A 20,996-nucleotide genomic window follows, 5' to 3' on the forward strand; every position below is an offset into this window, starting at 1 on the left:
AAACACGTTCTCACCACGGAACTCCTCGAACAGACCGACTCCGACGTACGCGGCCTCATCGACATCCAGCCGATCGTAGAACGACTTCACGGTAGAGATGAGCGAGTCACCAGCCTGAGTGATGCAGGTGCTGTACGATACTCCGGCCAGGTTCATGTTGAGCACACTGTTCTGGCGGATGTAACTGAGACACTGTTGGTCGATATGGGACGGTTGTCCGTTGACCTGCGCCAGAAGATCCTGCTCCTGCTTGATCGACGTCCCGAGGAAGGTACTCTTCACCAGGATCACTTCCTTGTGGAAATCGTAAATCTTCGACGAACTAGACAAGCGCCCATCGGCGATCGTGTTGATCACGTAATCCTGGATCTGTCTGTACAGCGGGTGCACCTCGTACAGCTTGTTGATCACGGCCACGGAATCCGGACGTTGGGCCCAGGCAACCTATCGACAGAGCCCCATACGGTATGGAACGAACGTTAGCATTTTTCACCGAATTCTCTCAACACCGTTGCACTCGCGCCGGCGGTACTTACGCTTGCGAACAGCAACACCAGAACAGCCTTCATTTTGCTATCGAATTGCTCGTCTAGAACTTGGTACTTTCGAGGGAAAACCTACGCAGGAATAGCTACCGTTAGACGGTCGTACCGGGCCCTTTATACGTGGCCACTGTTCCGGGTCGCGAGCTCCCGCGTTCGGCTTTATCGGGCTTATCGAGATGGATTTAATCTTCGAAATTTGGATTTTTATTGTCGCACCTTCGCGGTTGATAAACGCACCACAATCTGTCCGGTCGTATTGGGTCACTCACGCGGGGTCGTTTGTAGCGTTGTTGTTTTTATTTCTAGGCCACCGCCTCGATTATTCGCAATTGCACAAGGTCATGCGAATAACCGGAGATCGGCCACCCGTTACTAATCCTGCAACCGGATGTTGTGGCTTACCGGTCTGGTGCAAGAGTGGGCAGCATTTCGACACCGTGCTGCAGATCCCCCGTAACACGCGGATTTCGAGAATAAATCCACACGAACGAGAGCACATGTCATGCGAAAAACCCGTGAAAAGGCAGGCTCAATTCAATTTTCCAACTTATAACAGCATATTTCGCTGGGCGGCTTGCCTTCGTTCCCTGCGGTAACCGCAAACCCGGCGCCATCGCGTTTCGTGCATGTAAACCAATCAATCACAATTTGCGTATTGTGCCACCTTTTTGGCACGGTTGAATGTAACAAACACGTGTGGCTCGGCATGGCTTTCATAGACTTCGACGAAGCGGCAAGATGAAAAGACGTGAAATCGACAAAGAATTCTGAAGCACTCTTACTTTCCGCAGGTGGATGAGTTTAAAACCGGAGTGAATTCCAGGCCCGCTGGGAATCGTCCACGGGATTGTGGAAAGTTTTCTTTCCTTACTTTTTTTTTCAGCTAACTTTTCCACCAGCCAAAGAGACGAGCCGAACAGAAACCATGAAATGGATGGCTTTAAACTTCGCTGGTTATGGTTGGCGGGACTTTATGGAAACTTTCGCTTCTTTGGCAGGAAATGTCATAAGACTTTTCGGTGCACCCTTCTATCCCCGTGTGGTACATTACTTATGAACCTGTGCTCGTGGGAAATGACAGTCTCTTTATTTACCATCTTTACACCTGTTGCTTTCGTGGTGAATCGAATTTCACATTCTTCGCTTCTAAAAGCACACCTCCATCAAACGCCAACGCCACGTTTGTGACGAGGATCCTCAACACGTTCACCGAATGTGACTTATTCCGACTCCCCCAGGCACACCTGTACGATCTGCGTACGAGCGATTTCGAGTGCGCTTCGGAGCAGCTGCGTTCCAACCTCCAAACACCCATCATAACCAACTTTCAGCTCCGTGAGCTGCTCCTCGAACTCGATCACCATATCGAACAGCTCAGTCGCAATGCTGGTTGGATTTTCACGCAACTGCTCCAGAAGCTCTGTCAGTTTCTCGACGATGTTAGCTGGCTGATGGAATATGTTCTCGCCACGGAACACCGCAAACAGACCGCTCCCGGTGTACGCCGCTTCGTCCTGCTGGATCGCCTTATAGAACACCTGCACGATATCCGTCAACGAGTCATCCACACGCACGATGCAGTTCGTGTACGACACACCGACCAGGTTCATGTTAACGTCGACGCTGCTTCGCACGAAATCGAGACACGTCCGGTCGACTGTTTCCGGCTGGCGTTCGAGAGTCGCCAGTACCGCCATTTCTTCCGAGATTGTGCTACGCACGGAGGCGTCTTTCGAGGCGATGATGTCCGTGTGGAAATCGAAAACGACTTGGGAGCTGTTGAGCCGCGCTTCGGACATGCGGTTGACGACGTAGTCTTGGATTTCTCGGTAACGCGGTTGGAGCTCCTTTAGTGCGGTTATCACCTCTAGCGAGGGCTCACGCTGCCCTTGTGCAAGCCCCAACGTGCCGATGAGCAGAACGTACAACACCTTTGCGACCATTGTGGACACTTATTGCGAACTTGTGAAAAAAGAACTGATTTGCTAGTAGATGCTGATGGTAGCCAGTGTGCATTTGAATTATAATTTACCTGGCCCTGCGCCGCTCATTTTATAGGTAAATTTAACGAGTGCATCATCATTTTACCTGTTGACATTGAAATTGATTTCATTGTGATATTCAACATGATATCTGTCAATCCCACGGATGGGTCATCGCATCTGGATGCTGAGTGTGTTATCGGAGCTCTCAGACACGCCGGACAGGCATCCAGATTTGCATCTAGGTCAGCAGAAGCTTCCTTATCATTCACTGACCGCACGACCATCCGTTTAGAATGGTCTGCATGTGCAAATCGCTTGCAAATGCATCGCTGCCAGGCCTAAGATCTCCTCACGGAGCCGTGCATCCGATGCAACGATAGGTTTCATTCACGAAGCGCTGCCACTTAGCAGCTAATCGATCATGATCGATTGCCAGGATATTTGGTAGGCGATGGGGAAAGAGAGTTAACCTCAACCCTTGCGCGCGGTGATAAGGCGGCCGTTTGTGAATCACCGAAATCTCGATTCGCTATCACAGATTTTAAAGCTCGGCGGCCGCTACGGTTGTTAGTTGTAAATCAAACCGACGGGGAGTTGTTTCTTATCAGCCGCGTATGTTCGAGCCAAGAGGGGCATTTTTAAACGAGCCACTCGGAGCCCACCGGGATTGTTAATAATAGCTACCAACGGAAGAATCCACATCCTGTTTGAAGCTATTTTTAACCGATTAACTGCTTGTAAAATTGGCTGGTTGTAAAATAAATGAACTTTAACCCAAAAGCGTTTGGTGCAAATGCTGCACAAAATAAAAAAAAAGCTAAACAAAGACTCGCAAGCAATTCCCGCTGTCACACGACAGGATGATGCTGTCTAAAACATCATCCAGCGCTTGTTAACTCCCCACAAACTATCACCACATTCCACGGGATAAGCACATTCCTTTTCAGGTGCATTTTTTTTTTTCGCCCGTCGACAGTCCGTGTCCGTGCTGAGGACTTTAAAATTCTGGGTCACTGTAAATTACTACACCGGCTGGAACTGCATCTTTACGTCGCAAAGGCATGGAATTTTTTGCCGCTAACTCGGACTCCAACGGAAACGTGAAACCCTCCCACGAGAGGCAGCGCGGGCCGGACTGGCCGAAGAGCACATTGCTTTGAAATTGGTAAAGTTTGCACCGTGGACCGAAATTCTTGCTGGGCAAAAACAGGACGTTGAAACAAACAGCACCGAGTGAGAGATAAATATCTAGAAAGCGAAAGGGCGAGCGAGATGGAACGAATAGCAACAAAGCGGAAACGATAAAGGTGATCCAAACGAACAGCATGCCGCAGCGTCCGTTGGGGTCCTTTGGATTTGTTTCTGCGCCAACTTTAATCAAGAACGCTGTGGAACCTTTTCCGCGTGAGCGAAAATTAAGAAAATGATGCAGTTTTTGCTTCCAAACTGTACGCTTGGGATGAATTATATTGTTGTTTTGTTTACGATAAGATGATCCGTTATAACAATTAACTAGAAGCTGAGCAATAATTGGTTATGCATGCTACGGAAAAGCGTAAAACCCATATACTCCAATGAAACTGATAAGATTATTAAAGTATTAAAATATTTACAATATGTAAAAATGTTTGTAATCGTTACCGGATCTCATGCTGATGTTTACCTGTAATTATCACCCTGATATGAGGGACAAATGCTGTTGAAATGCCATTATTCGCAAAAGAATCAGAGTGATTGATTCATTAATAACTTGCCTTTAGCCCATGATAGGATTAACGTAGAGCTTAACGTAACTATAATATTATCGAAGGCCTTTAACATTGGAATATGATTTTAAGTATCATATAATTATTTATGCACTTGATCACTATGTATGGTTTTGTTTTAAAATCCAGATGTTTTCAGTTTCCTCAGCCAGCTTATTTAATACTGGTTTTCTCTCACCAATCGATATATTGGGTTTATCGAATCACCTAAGTAAATAATTCCATAATAAAATCGATTAATTATGCTTGTAAATACACTCGATTCCATCGTTCCAGACAGATTTTATTTTCCAATTATCCATCCATCTCGGTACAGTCGCACGTAACGTGACCAGGTGCTTTAGTATCTATTCGACACCTACTTCAAGCTCCGCATGCGTCAATAGAGCTTTTAAGCACTCGTGAATGAACCGGACGAAAATTTTCACTGCAACAATCGATCGTGCAAACACGATAAAATGCCCGGCTCTTCAGTATGCGATTGTTCTGGTTACCATAGGAATCCAAGTAGATCCAAGTCACGAATTCGTTATCAATTGATGAACGCTAGTCGAGTACGCAAGAACCATGCTCGTGTGCCGTACATCCGTAGTAGGTAAGCTTCATTCGATTACCGAGAAGCTAAACATTCTGGCCACTTGAGCGGCACAATGACGAACGTAAAAATCACCGATTAGAGTCAAATGATCCGATTGAGCCATGGCGCACTCTGATCCAGCACTTCGAATCCGTGCATCCCCTGTGGACGAGTACTGAGTATACCAAATACGACAACAAGGCCGAATCCGGTGGAAACCCGTCACCCCTTGGACTTTTGACAGGCCGTGATCTAATCTAACGCGTGTCAACCGGTGTTCAAAGGGAGCGTTGTCTGGCACCACGAAGGCGGTATCGATTTTGGACCATATGCTTGCATCGGCATCAATCATGCTCCAATTAGTTTCTAATTATGCATACGCGGTTTCTGTGTTGCGTTTTTGCAGACAAGAACTCGACGCGAAATCGTTATCAGTAGCTGTGGTACCGATAATGGTGGGTCGTCCTGGGATGGGCGGCTTAGTGGTTCCCTGTGACACTAACCTATGGGCAACTTATTGGGGTTGGCTGGGTGTGTTGGAGTACCAACACCAAACCCCGTAGGGAACGGTTCCACGATTCGAGGACAACCCTCGAGGGCTTCTTCGCCGATAGTAGCGAATGATGAAGTACTTGAAAACTAATTCCAAGTCGGTATAAAAACTTCGGACCCTTCTGGACGTCGTAAACAGTGAGCACTAACCCATCCTTGTCGTAGGTTGCAGAGCTTCGAGGAAGCACGAAAGCAAAGTGAAATTGAAGCACCAAGTTCTAGTCATTTTTCAGCATGAAAGCCTTCAACCTTTCGGTGGTGCTCTTCTTGGGACTTCTCGGTGTAAGTTTGCGATTTACCTTAGCGACATTACGTGCCCTTGTGCTAAACTTTCACGCGCAATCTTTTACGGTAGGTCTCGCTGGCACAACGTGAGACGTCCTTGCGGGTCATCGACGCCTTACGCGAGCTCCATCCCGCCTACAGGGAGCTCCGGAACTTGGTGGTGAATGCTGTGGCCTCCGCGAAGCTAAACAGCTCCGAGGTGGTGTTCAAGTTTAACGTGGACATCGCTGCACGCAAGGAGTCGTACATGCAGAGTGCCATTCGAGCAGAAACTGGCGTGCTGCGACAGGTGAACGGGCAGAGCATCAGCATCGACACAAGCTGCCTTAGTTTCTTGCGCCAGAGCGTCGATGTTAACATGAACCTGGCCGGTGTGTCGTTCTCTAACTGTCTCAGCAACGTGGACTCCACGTTGGCGGCCGAAATCACACGCGTGTACGCCGAGCTGCAGGTGAACGAGACATCCTTCGTCAACCTGAGCGTTTACGACGTGTTCCGGGCGCAGAACGTGTTCGTTAACCCACAAACGATCGTTGATCGGTTGGTGGAAAAGCTGTCATCCGTGCAGCAGGCTCCGGTGGAGCTGGCACAGCAACTTGCTCAGTTGGTTGATGCGTTCGAAGGTCGTCTCGGTGATGTCCGGGCAGCCTACACCAGCTGCCTTACCATGAACGATCAACTGTTGCAGACCACACTTGGATCTGTGCTGCAGCAGTTGCAGCAGATCTGTCTGGGATCGTTGTTGCCAGCTTCGACGGAGGAACCTACGGCGGTACCAACGGAGGAACCTACGGAGGCAGCCACAGAGGAGCCTACGGAAGCAGCCACGGAGGAGCCTACGGAAGTACCCACGGTGGATCCGGCAACTTCAGATCCTGAGGTGGTGGAAACCGAGCCATCCGAGACAGTGCCATCCGAAGAACAACCTACACCTGGCATAGCTTACGCGATTGTTCCGTAAAGAGGAATGTTAAACGACTTTTAGCAATGAAATATGAATAAATTAAAACTTAAATTTAAATTTAATTCCCTGGAACATCTTGTTTGAATACAATATCACATTGAATGGTAACTGACGTCATACATTATTGAGCACCAGCAATCATTATATATAAAAGCAACAAATTAAATTTTGAACTGTTCAACAGAAGAATCTCTGAACATTATTTTTTTTAATCAATAGCAAGATGAGCAACTTGTTGACTATTAATTGGTTATTAAGGATAGTATGAAATTTTTTTTATTATTATTTGCTTAGCTTTGTATATTCTTTTGTTAACCATCAACTATCAACTTATTGACTTATATGAAAATTGAAATGGTACGAAAGTATTCTAAATCATGTTTGCTACGCTTAGTGTATTCATTTGTTAAAGATCAACTATCAACTTTTTGATTTATATGCAAAATATATATATTTTTTTCAAAATCTAGTTGATTGAAAATTGAAAATACATAAAATCTTCATGATTGTAAAATTAGTAAGAAGCTTGTTCGAGCCGTTATGTACTATTCACACATCAAGCACATTTTGGTCAAAACAATCGCTTTTCCGTGCAAAAAATAATCAGCTCACGATATCAACGTTTCCGGCTAAAAAACGCTGTATAATGTTTTCCTTTTTCGCAAGCAAACTAATCATCCCCTGCTGTAACACCCACGATCGACGAGAAATTCCTTCACATGATTGAGCGTTGTCTTCGGCTTTATCGATCATTTTGTATGTAGATGGAGTGCTCCAGTTTAAATCTCGAAGGCCCCCTTAAAGCGCATTCACCGCATAAATATATTCGAAAAATCACCCGTACTCAAGTGCTCCCGCAGACACCTCGCTCGCTGCCGTCCTCGAAAAGGGGCGACTTCCGTTTCATTGCAACTCCGCCCGTGATTTCGGCGTGGTTGCTTATCGTCGCTTTCTTAATTCAACCCCATCTGATAACATCTGAGAGCTCACTGATAAGCCTGGTTTGTGTGTTGGTCACTCGAGGGTGACTTTTACGATAGAACCGAACCGGTACTGGGCACCGGAGAATATAAAACGGACGTCCCCAACTCGTCGCAGGCTTATTCGCCTACTTGAGCTTCATTGTTACAGGTGGCAGCTGTAGTAGACAAAAAAAGGAAACCACAACCCAAGTGCGCCAGTGTAAAACAATCAAGATGAAGGCGTTGTTGTGTATAGCGCTGCTAGCCGTTGTTGTTTCGGTAAGCTCAGCGTGCCTTACGATGGAAACGTGTGCCGTGTTCGATCACTAGCGAGCAATCCAATATTCTTTTCTCCCCAGGTCACCATTGCAGACCGGAGCGAGTCCTTGAGCTTGTTCACGCAGCTGAAGGTCGGCAAACAGGGCCGACTGTTTGGAGCTGAGGATGATTTCGTGTCACTCGTGCAATCAGAGCTAGTGCTAGCCCAAGAAGAGTACGTTCGGTCGTCCATTAGCGGAGAATCGCAAGTGCTGCAGGAGTTGTCCACAGCCGCGGCCCAAACGAGCGGTCCGCAGTGCGTTGAGTTCGTTCGACAGAAGGCGGGAATCATGATGAACCTGGCCGGTGTATCGTACGGTTCTTGTCTGAAGCAGGTGGACGAGGTTCTCTTCGAGAAGTTATCGGCCGCCACAGAGCATGCCATTACGCGTGACCAGTACGATCAGGCGAACATATTGAGCGCATTCCGGGGTGAGAACATCTTCGTCGATCCGGCAAGCATTCGCGGGAAAATGCAGCAGCGGATGCGTGTCGCGTCCAAGGTGCCAGCGTTGAGTGCTGAATCACTGGGTGAGATTCGCAAGGAGCTTAACGAGGTGAAGGAGCACTTTGTCAAGTGCATGAAGACGGCCCAAGATGGACTTGAGAACACGCTACAGGCCACATCTAAGCAGCTGAGGCTCGTGTGTGCAAATGAGCAGGAGTGAAGAAACTAGTCCAGCGTGTTTTCTTGCACAATAAATGCGTGTAATAAATTATTAAACTTCAAGCAGATGAGATATTTCAATCATTTTATCTTTTATTTTATTTATTACTGTAAACTGTGTGAGATATTTAGCATATTTTACTTTTTACATTGTACGTTGCAACTTTTAACAGTGTTTTAAGATTATATTTCGTCTTGAGATGCAGAATATGATATTTTATAGATAAGAGAAAAAAGTTACTCATGTAGGATCATAAATTGATTGAGAGAGTACGTTCATATTGCATAGCGGAGTAATAAAAGCTCGGCGAAGGCTGTGATGAAATTGATCATTTTGAATGAACTCTCAGTTTATGATTACGAAGATTATCATTTTATACTTAAGTAACGCTTATGAATAAAATAAGTTTTAAAATATGTATGACTTTTCAATCTGCTTAAGTATTTTACTACAGTTACACGAAATATTTTTGAAAAAATTAACCAGATATTAAAACCGTAGCCATTAGCTTGTGTAGATATTCATCAAATTTACAAGCACATCCGGTGGTAATCTCAGCATACGGCTTTTAAAAAACTGACAAATACAACAGTTTCTCATTCAAACTTTGAATGGGTTTTACTTTTTTCATTTGTCGGGCTTTGCTGCAGATTTGTAAATAGCCGGATGTTCTCAAGAAACAGCTTAATTCTTTCATGGAAATTCACACGTATATCGTTGTGTGATAACAAACTCCTTTGCGCAGCAGAGCTTCCAGTGTCAACAAGTTTGTCCAAAATTTTAATCTAGTGTAAATAGTGCTCCACCAAACAAAGTACTGTATAAAAGATCTTACTCGCATGATCCAGACATGCAGTTTAACCGAAAAAACAGGAATCTCTAAACCGTAATCACAGCCTCACCATGAAGAACATCGTCTTGCTGCTAGCACTCGCCGGTATCGTCTCGGCCGGTCGTCCTGATGCAGAAAATGTCATTACGACATTCAAACGAATTGCCCCGATATACAAGGCCAGCATCGACGAGGCTCAATCGCGTGTCAGCGCCATCAAGAGCAACATCACGAACCAGCTAGTGAATTTCCATCTTGAGATCATCCTTACGAAAGAGCAGTACGTTCAGCAGGTGATCGTGCGAGAGGACTACATTCTGCAGCAAATCAACGTGCAGCGAATGGCCGATATGGTGTGTCTCGATTTTGTGCGTACCAGCAGTGAAATGAACGTGAACCTAGCGGGCGTGAGCTTTACCAATTGCATCAACACCGTCGATGATGCGGTTCGGATGAAGATGCTGGAATACTACGGCACGGTGGGCGACCTCGAGCGAAAGCTGCAGCAGTTGCGTTTGTTAGACGTTTTCCGAGGACACAATGTTTTCCACAGTCCTCAGCCTATCATCGCGAAGCTTAATGCGAAGCTGGCGTTCCTGCAGGACAGCAACTCGACCGTTACCGAGGACGATACCAAGCTGATAGCGAACAACATGTACCAGGACCTGTTCGCTGTCGGAAACGGTTACAAGAACTGCTTGGCCGAAGCTTACGGGTTGCTAGCGCAGGGTTTGAACATGTGCGAAACGCAGATGCAACATATCTGTGGCGCCACGTTACAGTGCGAAATAGGAAGTGGTCCTTGCGCCGCGTGATAAGGTTATTGTAAACGATCGTTGAACCGGTTTTAGGAATCATTTCGTACTAAAGAACAATATATATGAATTCAAACTAAAACATCTCAAAGTTAATTTTTGAAAAATATATGAAAATTCATGGATAACATGTATGATTATTATAATAAAATTGGCTAGAATTTATCAATGTACTTTAGAAAGTCATATAAGGAATACATGCAAGCTTACAAATAAACAGTGAAAATCGAGTTTTCAAAACATTGATGAATTGATCTTTGTTTTTGATTCATTTTAGATGATACATTGGATTAAAATAGAACTAAATAAATAAATAAATAATAAAATTAAAATACATCGTATTGAAATTAATAGAAAATATTGCTAATTACCAGCGATCATGCTAAATTGTCAACAAGGAACTGTTCAATTTTAAAATTCTTAGGGAACTAAATAGACGATATGTTTTAACAATAAAAGCTATTATAATATTATATTTTTTGAGTAAGATTTGTCTAAACTGTTTTAATTTTTATATAAATTGACTAAATTAGATATGTTGTTAGCCACGATATACAGAGCTGAGATGCGACGATTGTTTCATATATTTAAACCGCATTTAAACTACATTTCACAAAAATTTCAACTTACAACTGCCTTTTTTATGGACTTTACCTCATTTACTAATGTTATTTAAAGCCACCGGAAGCGGTGGTCGTATAAAATGTACTTCCTCTTCACAAAGGGAAAGAAAACAGAATCTGTAGAACAAATATCAACAGGATCATATGGCATAAATCTTCTGTTAACATGATCGCACCAGTCTTATCTTTCCCATCACTCACGAAAAAATTCGTCTAGCGATAACGTTTTCCGCTACTTAGCCAAAGATGCGCTACACATGCATCAGTATTTAAATCGCCTCAGTTTGAGCGCCACTGTTCATCAACGAGTGTGGAAAATGAATAGTTTAATTCTTGTGCTTGCTCTAGCCATTGGTGCCTCCGCGGGTCGTCCTGGTGCCCAAGAGGTGATCAACACGTTCAAGGATATCATCCCTCAGTATGCTGACACCAAGACGGCAACCGACCAGGAGCTGCTAACGGTACAGGAACGCAGCTCGGATGCGATCGTTAGCTTCCACACGGACATCATGCTCGTGAAGGAAACGTTTGTGCTGTCAATTACCCGCCAGGAGGACGATCTGCAGGCACTGCTGAGTGGCCAGAACCTAACCACGGCTGATGGGCAGTGTATGCAGTTCATTTTGAATGCCACCAACGAAAACGTAAATCTAATCGGTGTGGCGTACACCACGTGCATTAATGCGGCCGATGAGTCACTGAACGTCACTGCGATGTCCTACTACGGCAGGCTGGGAGCGCTGGAGCAGACCTTAAGCGAAATGCGCCTGCTGGACGTGTTTCGTGGTGATAATGTGTTCTACACACCCGACAATATCGTGGCAAAGTTGCGCCAAAAGCTGCCCGATTTAAGTGTAGGCACCACTCCGATGCCTTCACTCGAATTGGAAGAGGAATTGGAGGCGTTTCAGCAACAACTAGAAGCTGTTCGTGGTGTCTACATCGGGTGTATGACGATGGCCGAAATGTCCTTCCGGAGGTATATCTCGCTTGCTCAGCAACAACTGATCGCCATTTGTGGCGGCATTCTCTAGATTTACCTCAAACGTGGTAAATTTGAACGCACCTAGTTCTAATCCAATTTGAATAAAGCTTCACAACGAAATTCTCCCGTCCCGTAAACCAGTCGGTATGTGTTGAAATCGGTTATTACGCTACAGCAGACTACTCTTGCTACAGTGAGAATGGTATTACGTGCTTTAACCGTTAGCAATGGGTCCATGTTTTCCTCGGCCACAATTAAGTGGTGTTCACGGGTACGCGAGCTTTGTCCCGTGGTGGTTTCGTCCTAAGTAAACAGCCATCGCGCACGGTAGATATTTGGGATAGAAGGTCAAACGCCGGCCACCCGAACATTGGAGCATATGTGCGGAGAAAAACACAGTGAGACTGCCACGTTGGTGACCCCTAGCGGTGGAGCTTTTTTTTGAAATCCTTGCTTTTTATGAAATTTATTTTACGCGAAGTCACTGAACAATCACCAACACGTAAGAAAAGCTTCGAGAAAAATTAAATAATAGACAAACATTTGAAAAAAATTTAAGGAAATTTACGCTGAAATTGCTACTCGAATAGCCCACACGAGATAAATTAAATCATTATACTTAGTATCTTTTGTTAGGGCGAGTTTCAACGAGATTTATAACTCATTCGTAAATCAAGAATTTCTATTGCGTGTGATGAAAAAAACATCTGATATTTCATTAGCGATTGTTCTAAGAACATTTTTATGACATTATTCACTTTTTATATCAACCGTGTTAATTCCATCATCTGCTGAATCACATTCGCGCTTAAAATATATCTAAAGGACACCAGAATTTTATGCTTCAGCAACTTGACAATCGAGCGGAAACGGACGCCACCAGCTCAAGTGTCCGCAGCGATCTGGCTGTCCATTAACGAACGGAACGAAGTATCATAAATTACATTTTATTATTTCATTATTTTTTCTCCCTCATTTTCATCTCCCGATCCGGAGAAGTGGCGCCGGTGGCAACCTGTTGTTAGGAGCCGTTTGCGAACCTTCGCCACGTATCGCCATCGTAAAGTGACCAGTTTGGATGTGCTACCGCCCCATGGTCATGGTGTTTATAGATCCTGCGGTGAATCGTTACGGTCGAACGGCTTCCGGGCGGTGCAATGCATGGTAGCATAAGCCCTCCCCATCGGCAGGATCTCCCATTCGCAACCTCAAGCGCATATGGTCAGCCTGCACGGGCACACTGCACACATCGCGGTCCTGGCAAAACCACTGCGCTGCACTTTACGCTTTTGTTCCGGTATAATCTGCTCAATTTCGTCCGATTGCCCCAGGATCGAGGCCCAAAAGTGTACTCGCCCCGGTGGTAGGTAAGTTAGAGCGGCAGCAGACATCAGGTAGGAAGCTTGCGCCGTTCCTAATGCTGGAACGAGGGTGGTGCGACGCGTAATTGAGTTTACCAAACCGCGATGAAATTTCGGTGGATTTTAATTTCCACAATCCAACTCGATTTGCAGCAGCTGGTAACGGTGCGAGTGACGAATTTCAATTTCTGATTTCGCAAACGAGCAAACGTCACGATCCATTAAGAGTTGGAGGTTGAGTTTAGCCTCAAAAGGGCTGTTTTATGCACCTAATCACCTAAGCGTTCATTTTACCATTATAGAATGATCAAGTTACGCGGTTCGGTTGGTAAGCGCATGGGATAGTTTAAATGTGAACTATGTTGAAGCGTAAAACAATCATGTTTTATCGTCAGAAGCAGCTTTTCTTATTCTTTTTTTATTTATCTCCAGTTCCCGTTTCTGTTATCATTTGAGCAAAAATCCATTAAGAGAATAGCAGCAACCGTCACCGCTAATATCTGTCTAGCGGACAGATGGGCTTTTCGTTCTACTTCAATTACGCTGCACAGGACAAACTCATGCCTGTGTTGTTAAGTAATCAAATACAGGCCATCATCGTGCCTATCACATCGAGCTGGCTACTCGCAGCGGACCCACTCAGCCAGCGTCACATATGCTTTCCACTTCCCAGGTGCGACTGGGAGCTTTTGGTCACCATTCAGCAGTCAGTTAACGTGACAGGCACCCGTCGCTTTTCCGACGACGACTAATGAAAGCCAGGTCAGAGTGTCATGTGGTCGAAGTGGTGCCATGCGGTAGAATGTGATACAATTTTCGTATCCGCCATTTTTTTTTCGAGATTGCGTCTCGTAGACCGATCGAACCGCCATCCAAGTTATACTAGTGGACCTGGACTAACATGGTTTCTAGTCTACTTGTAACGTCACACACAGGAGTATAGGATGGCGTACAGCGTTGCAACAAGTGTCCTCCATCGAGTTTTTGTTGGAAAATGCGAAAAACACAGCAAACGAACCACGTTGCGTGAAAATGTAATTTTGTGTAGTGGATTGCTGTGAAAATATTTTGCCACTAAGACAGGTAATCAGTTTTTTAATCATTTTACCCAGCCATTTCTCGCTTTCAATAAAACAAACCATGCCACACAGACTGACAGGCTCCGAATGAATGCTTTCATTCCGCTGCAGTTAGGCCAAATATTATTCTAGTGTCACTTGACGAGCACTATTCAATTATCATGCTACGCGAAATTATAATTTAGACGTGCCCTACCGTTCGCGGTATATCATCACTTACCGTTGGCCTCTTTCGAGTCCGCTAGCACCGACGTTGGAACTGCACCGATGGTGGACACCGTGGCCAGCGACACCAGGATCACCAGTATCGCTCGCCCGGCGGCCACGTTGGCTTTGGCGGTCGGTCGCATCAGTTTAAACGAAAAACCGGTAAAACCTTTGCACAGCACTTAAACTTTTGCGCTTCACCCTACATTGTCGTTAAGGACGGATTAGAAAAGGAAAATCATAGATAGTATTGTGCATGAGTCGAACGGATTTGAAATTATATTAAAGTGAAAAGTTAAGCCATAGTAGTAAAGGATGAGATGAATTTGATCAATGAAGCTACAAGATAAAATAACTCAAGCTAAAGTAAAACAAAACGTCGACTAGAATCACTAAACCTGCTCACATGTAAATTTCACTTTATCCTTTCCTTCACCCCCGGATATAACTGTAGACTACTAAGTTGGCACAGCTATGTGGCACACAGTCCTAGTGACGGAGCCACTCCCGGTGCCACGAACGATTCGAAGTCAACTGGTGGAAAAACACAACTGATTTTTCCCGGCAGATTTTCTTTTGATATATACTTTTCCGGAGCACCCACACAGACGCAGCGCACAATCAGTAATCGCAGCTTTCGGAGTAACGCTTGATAAGGGGGCTCAGAATTCTAAGCTTTTAAAGTTAAACTGGGCTGGGAAGCTTTTGATCGTTTTATCTAGGATACACTATCTGCTCGTTTGATATTCTTTTGGATATGTGAATTTTAACAAAAATTACAATAGTATTTATATTGGTTAAAACATCGCTTTTTCATAATTTTTGGATACAATTTGAATTAGTTTCATCTTATAGTTAGAAAATAGCGCGAAATTGATTACCATTCATAGTACTCTTCTATAGAAACTTATTCTTTAATGTTAATAAATATTACGAAAGATATTAAATGCTTACGGAGTTATCAACTGGAACGATCTTAGCTAAAAAAGTTTTTAAAGAATAAATTTAAGGATATTCGAGAAATACGCACATGTTTTAAATTCTTTTAACACTGGTTTATGTTTTTCACTGGGCAGTTGGCCTTACATGATGTTAATTTTCGTAACCACAGATAATAAAAAAAACTGTGGCTAGTTTCTTGATGCACAGAGCTTTAAATTTATTTAAATTACATGTTTTTTAACGTAAATATTCTTACTTGACTGTAAAAAGACAAAATACAAAAAAAGACTCAAATTTAAAGAAGCAAAATTTGACATGTAACGTCTGACGTTTTCGAAGTCAAAAAGTGTGTGTATGCGATTATTTTGGACGGTGTTTTTCGTGGCGAAAAGTTCAGCAATTCATGTGGTATGAAACAGTTTTGAACATATTATTCCTGAATTTTAAGATAATATCTCGATCCTGGTATCGATTGAGGTATTACATTTATTTCTATTTGGAACAGTGCTATATATCCTATCAAAGTGGTGACTAATAAGTATTTGGCTCTTAGGAAAGCTACGTGAACAAGTGTAATATTGCTGACGACTTAAAAAAACATTTGTGATTTGTTTATTCTACTGTTACTAAAACATTTTCTGGTCGAGTGTAGTTCGGAGATCATTTGCGATGGTTTCGTTTCTACGTTTCGCTGCGTGAGAGACGTAAGGAACGGAGGGAACACTAAGAAAAAAATACTCAATACATTCTGCACCGAGAAAGCTGCCGCCTATTGCTTAACTCTTTGGCACACGATGGAGGACGGCCTATGGTAAGAAATGACGTTACCGTTCGGTGTTGTACGCCAGCACCTAGCGATAAGCGGATGATAAGACCCCTGCGGGTTGACTCATTCGTTCAACAGCCTCTGGTGCACGTTGTGACACTTTTTCGTTTGCTTTCGTCGTTATTTTCGATGGACGTTAGGTTGATTGAGCTCGAGTCGGCGCTGCAGGATGACTGTACGGTGGACGACATTTACGCAATATGCCACGGAAAAGCACTCCCCGAGGCCCTGCGACTGGACGTGTGGCAAGTGTGCCTTGGAGTGCGCAACAAAATGGACCAGCTAGCACAGTTCAACGAGATCTACGACCTACCTTTCCAGGCACAGCTGCGCTCCGATTGTGAGGAATTCGTCAACAAGTTGGGCAATGAAGATGAGGACAAAGTGTCTGTTGTTTGTGACCTCGAATCGATTCTCACTTTTTACTGCAAAAACCGCAACCTCGTCTATGAGACGAACAACGGATGGATCGAGCTGATGTTGCCGTTGCTTTCCCTAAAGTTGATCCGATCGGATACGTATAACCTGTTCGAGGCCATTCGTGATACATACATTCCAAAAGGTTGCAAAAAGAACGGCACGGTGTTCAATGTGTTTCGTTTGCTGCTGCTGTACCACGACCCAGAACTGTGCACCATCCTGGATACCAAACGTATAACACCAGACTGCTACGCGAGTGGCTGGTTCCAGTCACTATTCGCTTCTACCTGCACGCTTCCAGTCGTGTTATCCATGTGGGACCTGTACTTCCAGCAGTCGGATCCCTTTCTTGTGTTCTTCCTAAGTCTGATAGTGCTGATCAACCAGCGTGATCAGATACTAACGATGAAAGCCGCGTCGAAGGAGGACCTCATCGGATTTCTAGTCAACATGCCCTGCAACATCGAGGCGGACGATGTGCTTGATTTCTGTTCCCTCGCTCAGTATTACTCCGTGAAAACACCGGCTTCTTTCAAGCGGGACCTCCTGCAGGTACTGTTCGGTGTGCAGAGTGGCAGCAACAAAGCCGAGGGCTCGGTCGTGTCCCAGGCACTGTGCTTACCGGTTTCCGTCAACGAACTAATTGAAAATGCTTCAATTCAAAACCCTCACCCGGAAGCGGTACGCTTTTTCTTGGTTGATTGCCGCCCAGCGGATCAATACAATTCCGGGCACCTCTCCACGGCGTTCCATCTCGACAGCAACCTAATGCTGCAAGAACCGGAAGCATTCCAGACGGCCGTGCAAGGGCTGCTACGTTCGCAACGAAACGCCATTGATGCCAACTCTAACGCGGGCGGAGAACATCTTTGTTTCTTAGGATCTGGCCGGTTGGAGGAAGACCAGTACACGCACATGGTAGTGGCTTCTTTTTTGCAGAAAAACACCAAATACGTTTCCCTGCTGACGGGTGGGTATGAAGCGATACATGAATACTTCGGCGACGGTATGGTTGATTGCCTCGAGGATCACGATCCGCTTAAGTGCTTAATATGCAATAAAGAGCAGCTACGATACGGAAAGGGAAGCGTGAATAACAATAACCACAAAGCCCTGAACAGCGGTGCCAACAGTACTAATAGCAGTGCAACGAACAGTCTCAAGCGAGGCAGCCAACGAACCGGACATCCAACGAACAACAACGGAATGGATGGCGTTGCCGGAGATCGCAAATCGACGATCGATCTTTTCAGTAAGCTCTCGCTTGCCATGAAAACGAAATCCGCCGAGGTACGGGAGAAGATTTTCGACTACATTTCCAATCCATCTGCTGGAGAGCAAGGCTCGAGTCGGTCGGGTGCTGGGCCTGGTAGCGAAAAGCATGTTTCTCGAAACGATCGCAATGGCAAACGGTACCGGAACGTTCCGCCAGTATTTAGCATCGGTGAGGATCATGAGGAGGACGACGAGCTGAACTCGGCCGCTAGTGAGTCCTCGTCTTTGGCGCGTGGATCAAAGACGTCGGGACAGCTACAATCCGAACCTATAGAAGAGATCGTTTCCATTCAGAGCTTCCTGAAAGGTCCAGATGTAATTCGGCACTTCAAGTGTCAGGAGGTGCACCTCAATGGGTATATGTACGACAGCTACCTGCTAGTAACGGCCACCCACATGATTGTGCTACGGGAGCTGGAGACACGTCGGGACCGGGCACGCATTATCGTACGACGCGAGCTTCAGACTATCGTCAAGATAACAGCCAAAAAGCGACATCGAGACCTAATCACATTCAAGTACGGTTTTCCAGAAGAGGAGAAACTGATCGTCACCGATATGGACCGGTTTTTGATTCCAAACGCGAGTGAAGTGACTGGGCTTATATCGGATCACATCACCAAACAGACGTGAGCCGATGCATGCTGCGATGGCCTCTAGTCCGTCCTTATCGCACCGGCGAGGATTTCCTGCGTATCGGATAGCGTTTACGTTTCGTTGCCAACCGCCAGTCAGCCATCATCTCATTGCTTTAGCCAAGAAATGATTTACTCATTTGTATGATTATCGTTGTTATGTTCGTTATTTTTTTTATTTTCGTATGATTTTAAGTGTTTTCTCCATTTCTCTTTCCTGTTTCTAAGATTCGTTTTAACAGTTTTATTTTCATGTGTAATTGTTTAATAATATGTATACCTGGTACTTACACCGAAGGCACGCTTTTTATAAAAAAGATCGTTTCGTTCGACGAACACGTCCTCTCATATTACATGATTGTAAAGTAGCACATGAAAACAGCAAACACATTGCCCACGTTTTAAAACGTTCCCTTGAGCCTCTTCATTGAGGATTATTTATGGCGAGGACTGACCCCGTGATTTACAACGTTCCGAATAGTGAGATGTGGGAACGAAGGAACCTAAAGCAGTACATGAAAAGAAACAATAAAAAAAATCCAACAGATTTCTTTTCCCTTGCAGGTAGTAAATTTTGGGTATTGTTATTTGAAATTTTAAACCAAAAATCATCTCATTGTTTTAATTGTGGTACATCCGAAATACGAACTGAATTTACATTTCAATTATTGTAGTTCATTTGCATTAAGATCGAACTTTTTCCACGAAATCATAGTTGATAAAATAATGGACTCGTCGCTTTCGCACCTCTTGCTCGTGATAAGCGGGATTATGTTCATTGCAAAGATTGGTCGAGAACAAATTCAACCTCGATGGTACAGATGTTTTTAATACCACTTTTGCAAATAAACGCACGTTCTGTAAATAAACCGGTTGTTAGAAAGAACTAGAAATTTTGAACGATTTTTCAGTATGCAGCATGTTTTCTGAATCTATTCCTTTGGGCATATTTGGGCTATCATACAGTAATTGCAATTTAGTGCTTGTGGATATGCTGCAAAAATGAGTATGTTCAAGAAAGCATGGCGTATTGTAGTTTTGCAACATAATGGCTGGTCCGTTAATTATGAAGATGTTGCAGGCACATTTGTTGTTAGTTCAAATATATTTGAATCCTAATTAAGTTATATTTTAATGTTCTAATAATATTAAAAAATAGTTTTCAATATTATAATGTTATAACCGTAATTTTTATTATAACAAATTTGAAAATATTTTAAATTTTGTCAGTAACATGTCCAACCTGGTAGCGTGTGTATTTTTAGAGCAAAATGTCAAAATCAGCCGAAACAACTCTTCTTGGGGAAATTTTCTTCCTATCTGTTAATGTTTTCCTCCTTATGGTTGGTCTGCATTAAGGATTTCAATTTTGTTTTCTAAAACTAAATTGAAAGCATCCAAATTGTGCTCAAATTCAGAGCAATATCTGTAATTTAATGTCTGTTTTGTAAGCTACTAACCGTTTTAGTTTCTCGTTTAGCGGTTGAACGATTTTTATCAGTGAAAGTGGTGTATGCCATCTCGCATGAAATCTGTTCTCTGCAAGGTGGCGAACTATTTTGGTCCGTGCGATTCCTCTGGTGCATCACAGTTTTGGATGCACCTCGGACCGGCAGTGATACAAGTCGCATACGTTTTTTCGGAAAATCAATAAAAAGTGCCATTCCATCAACGGAACGTGCAGTGAATCGAGTTGCATCGGGTAACCGTTGAGTAAAATACAAAAAAAGTTTATTTTCTTACGGAAAGGTGATAATTTTGATAACAAACATCCAGGGCACGCTAAAGAGCCGCAATCTTGCAAACCATTCGTCTTCAGCTTTTTTCTACTGTTGAACAGGTGAGACTTTTATCTTGTTGCTAAGCTTAATTTCTTTTTTTATGCGCGTCTATTATTTTCCCATTTTTTATTTCCATTTTTTTTGGCTAATGTGTCCAGCTGTTGCTACCAATGGACAGCCACAAATAATACAACCCTACCGCTGGTGGCCGCCACTGCGCTGGCCGCTGGGTCACATTTTCTACAGTTTAGCTGTGTCAGTCCATTTGGGTGGTTATTATTTGCCACCCCAGCAGCTGTGCAGGCAGTTTATATGGTAAAATTAACGCGTTAATCGGAGTGAAAAATTGGAAAAGAAGAAACATCGATAAAGGATCGGTACGGCAGCAATTCGAGCGAATCCATTCAGAGCTTGTAACGTATCATGAGTCTTTTTATGACATGAAATCCAGATCATTGCGTACGGTTAATGCTTGTTACGTTAGGAGCACCACTTAATGGGTTAATTTTAGCATTTCCGAACCATTTAAGCGAGAGTGCGATGACGTTGATACAATTGGCGATATGCTATTTCGAACCTCTGTTATGGAGATT

The 20,996-nt window shown here is 44.1% G+C and overlaps 4 protein-coding genes across 5 annotated transcripts in view; 3 read left to right on the forward strand and 1 right to left on the reverse strand.

Moving 5' to 3' along the window:
• Window positions 1-14,954, reverse strand: part of LOC128727496 (uncharacterized) — a 30,633-nt gene extending 15,679 nt beyond the window's left edge. Inside the window, exons 1-2 of the mRNA XM_053821416.1 lie at window positions 14,931-14,954; window positions 14,538-14,726 (exon numbers count right to left, since the gene is read on the reverse strand). Of these exons, the coding sequence (XP_053677391.1) occupies window positions 14,538-14,667 (130 nt within the window). The 5' untranslated portion in view covers window positions 14,668-14,726; window positions 14,931-14,954. The remainder of the gene's footprint in view (window positions 1-14,537; window positions 14,727-14,930) is intronic.
• On the forward strand, window positions 5,571-6,726 carry LOC128727497 (uncharacterized). Its single transcript, XM_053821417.1, has 2 exons — window positions 5,571-5,707; window positions 5,781-6,726. Exons 1-2 carry the CDS (start codon window positions 5,660-5,662, stop codon window positions 6,669-6,671), a joined length of 939 nt encoding a protein of 312 aa, XP_053677392.1. The 5' UTR covers window positions 5,571-5,659; the 3' UTR covers window positions 6,672-6,726.
• LOC128727498 (uncharacterized) lies at window positions 7,798-8,980 on the forward strand. The gene is made up of 2 exons (XM_053821418.1): window positions 7,798-7,915; window positions 7,996-8,980. Exons 1-2 carry the CDS (start codon window positions 7,871-7,873, stop codon window positions 8,620-8,622), a joined length of 672 nt encoding a protein of 223 aa, XP_053677393.1. The 5' UTR covers window positions 7,798-7,870; the 3' UTR covers window positions 8,623-8,980.
• A 1,177-nt stretch (window positions 14,955-16,131) lies between the features above and the next one.
• On the forward strand, window positions 16,132-19,190 carry LOC128723175 (TBC1 domain family member 23). Of its 2 annotated transcripts, XM_053816891.1 has the most exons (3): window positions 16,132-16,277; window positions 16,433-17,835; window positions 17,938-19,190. In XM_053816891.1, exons 1-3 carry the CDS (start codon window positions 16,261-16,263, stop codon window positions 18,618-18,620), a joined length of 2,103 nt encoding a protein of 700 aa, XP_053672866.1. In that variant the 5' UTR covers window positions 16,132-16,260; the 3' UTR covers window positions 18,621-19,190. The 2 variants fall into 2 exon arrangements, with proteins under 2 accessions (XP_053672866.1, XP_053672865.1); XM_053816890.1 differs by having other exon boundaries at window positions 16,433-19,190.
• Window positions 19,191-20,996: the final 1,806 nt, after the last annotated feature.

Source organism: Anopheles nili, chromosome 3, assembly GCF_943737925.1.
Source record: "Anopheles nili chromosome 3, idAnoNiliSN_F5_01, whole genome shotgun sequence".
In the NCBI taxonomy this organism is placed as follows: Eukaryota; Metazoa; Arthropoda; class Insecta; order Diptera; family Culicidae; genus Anopheles; species Anopheles nili.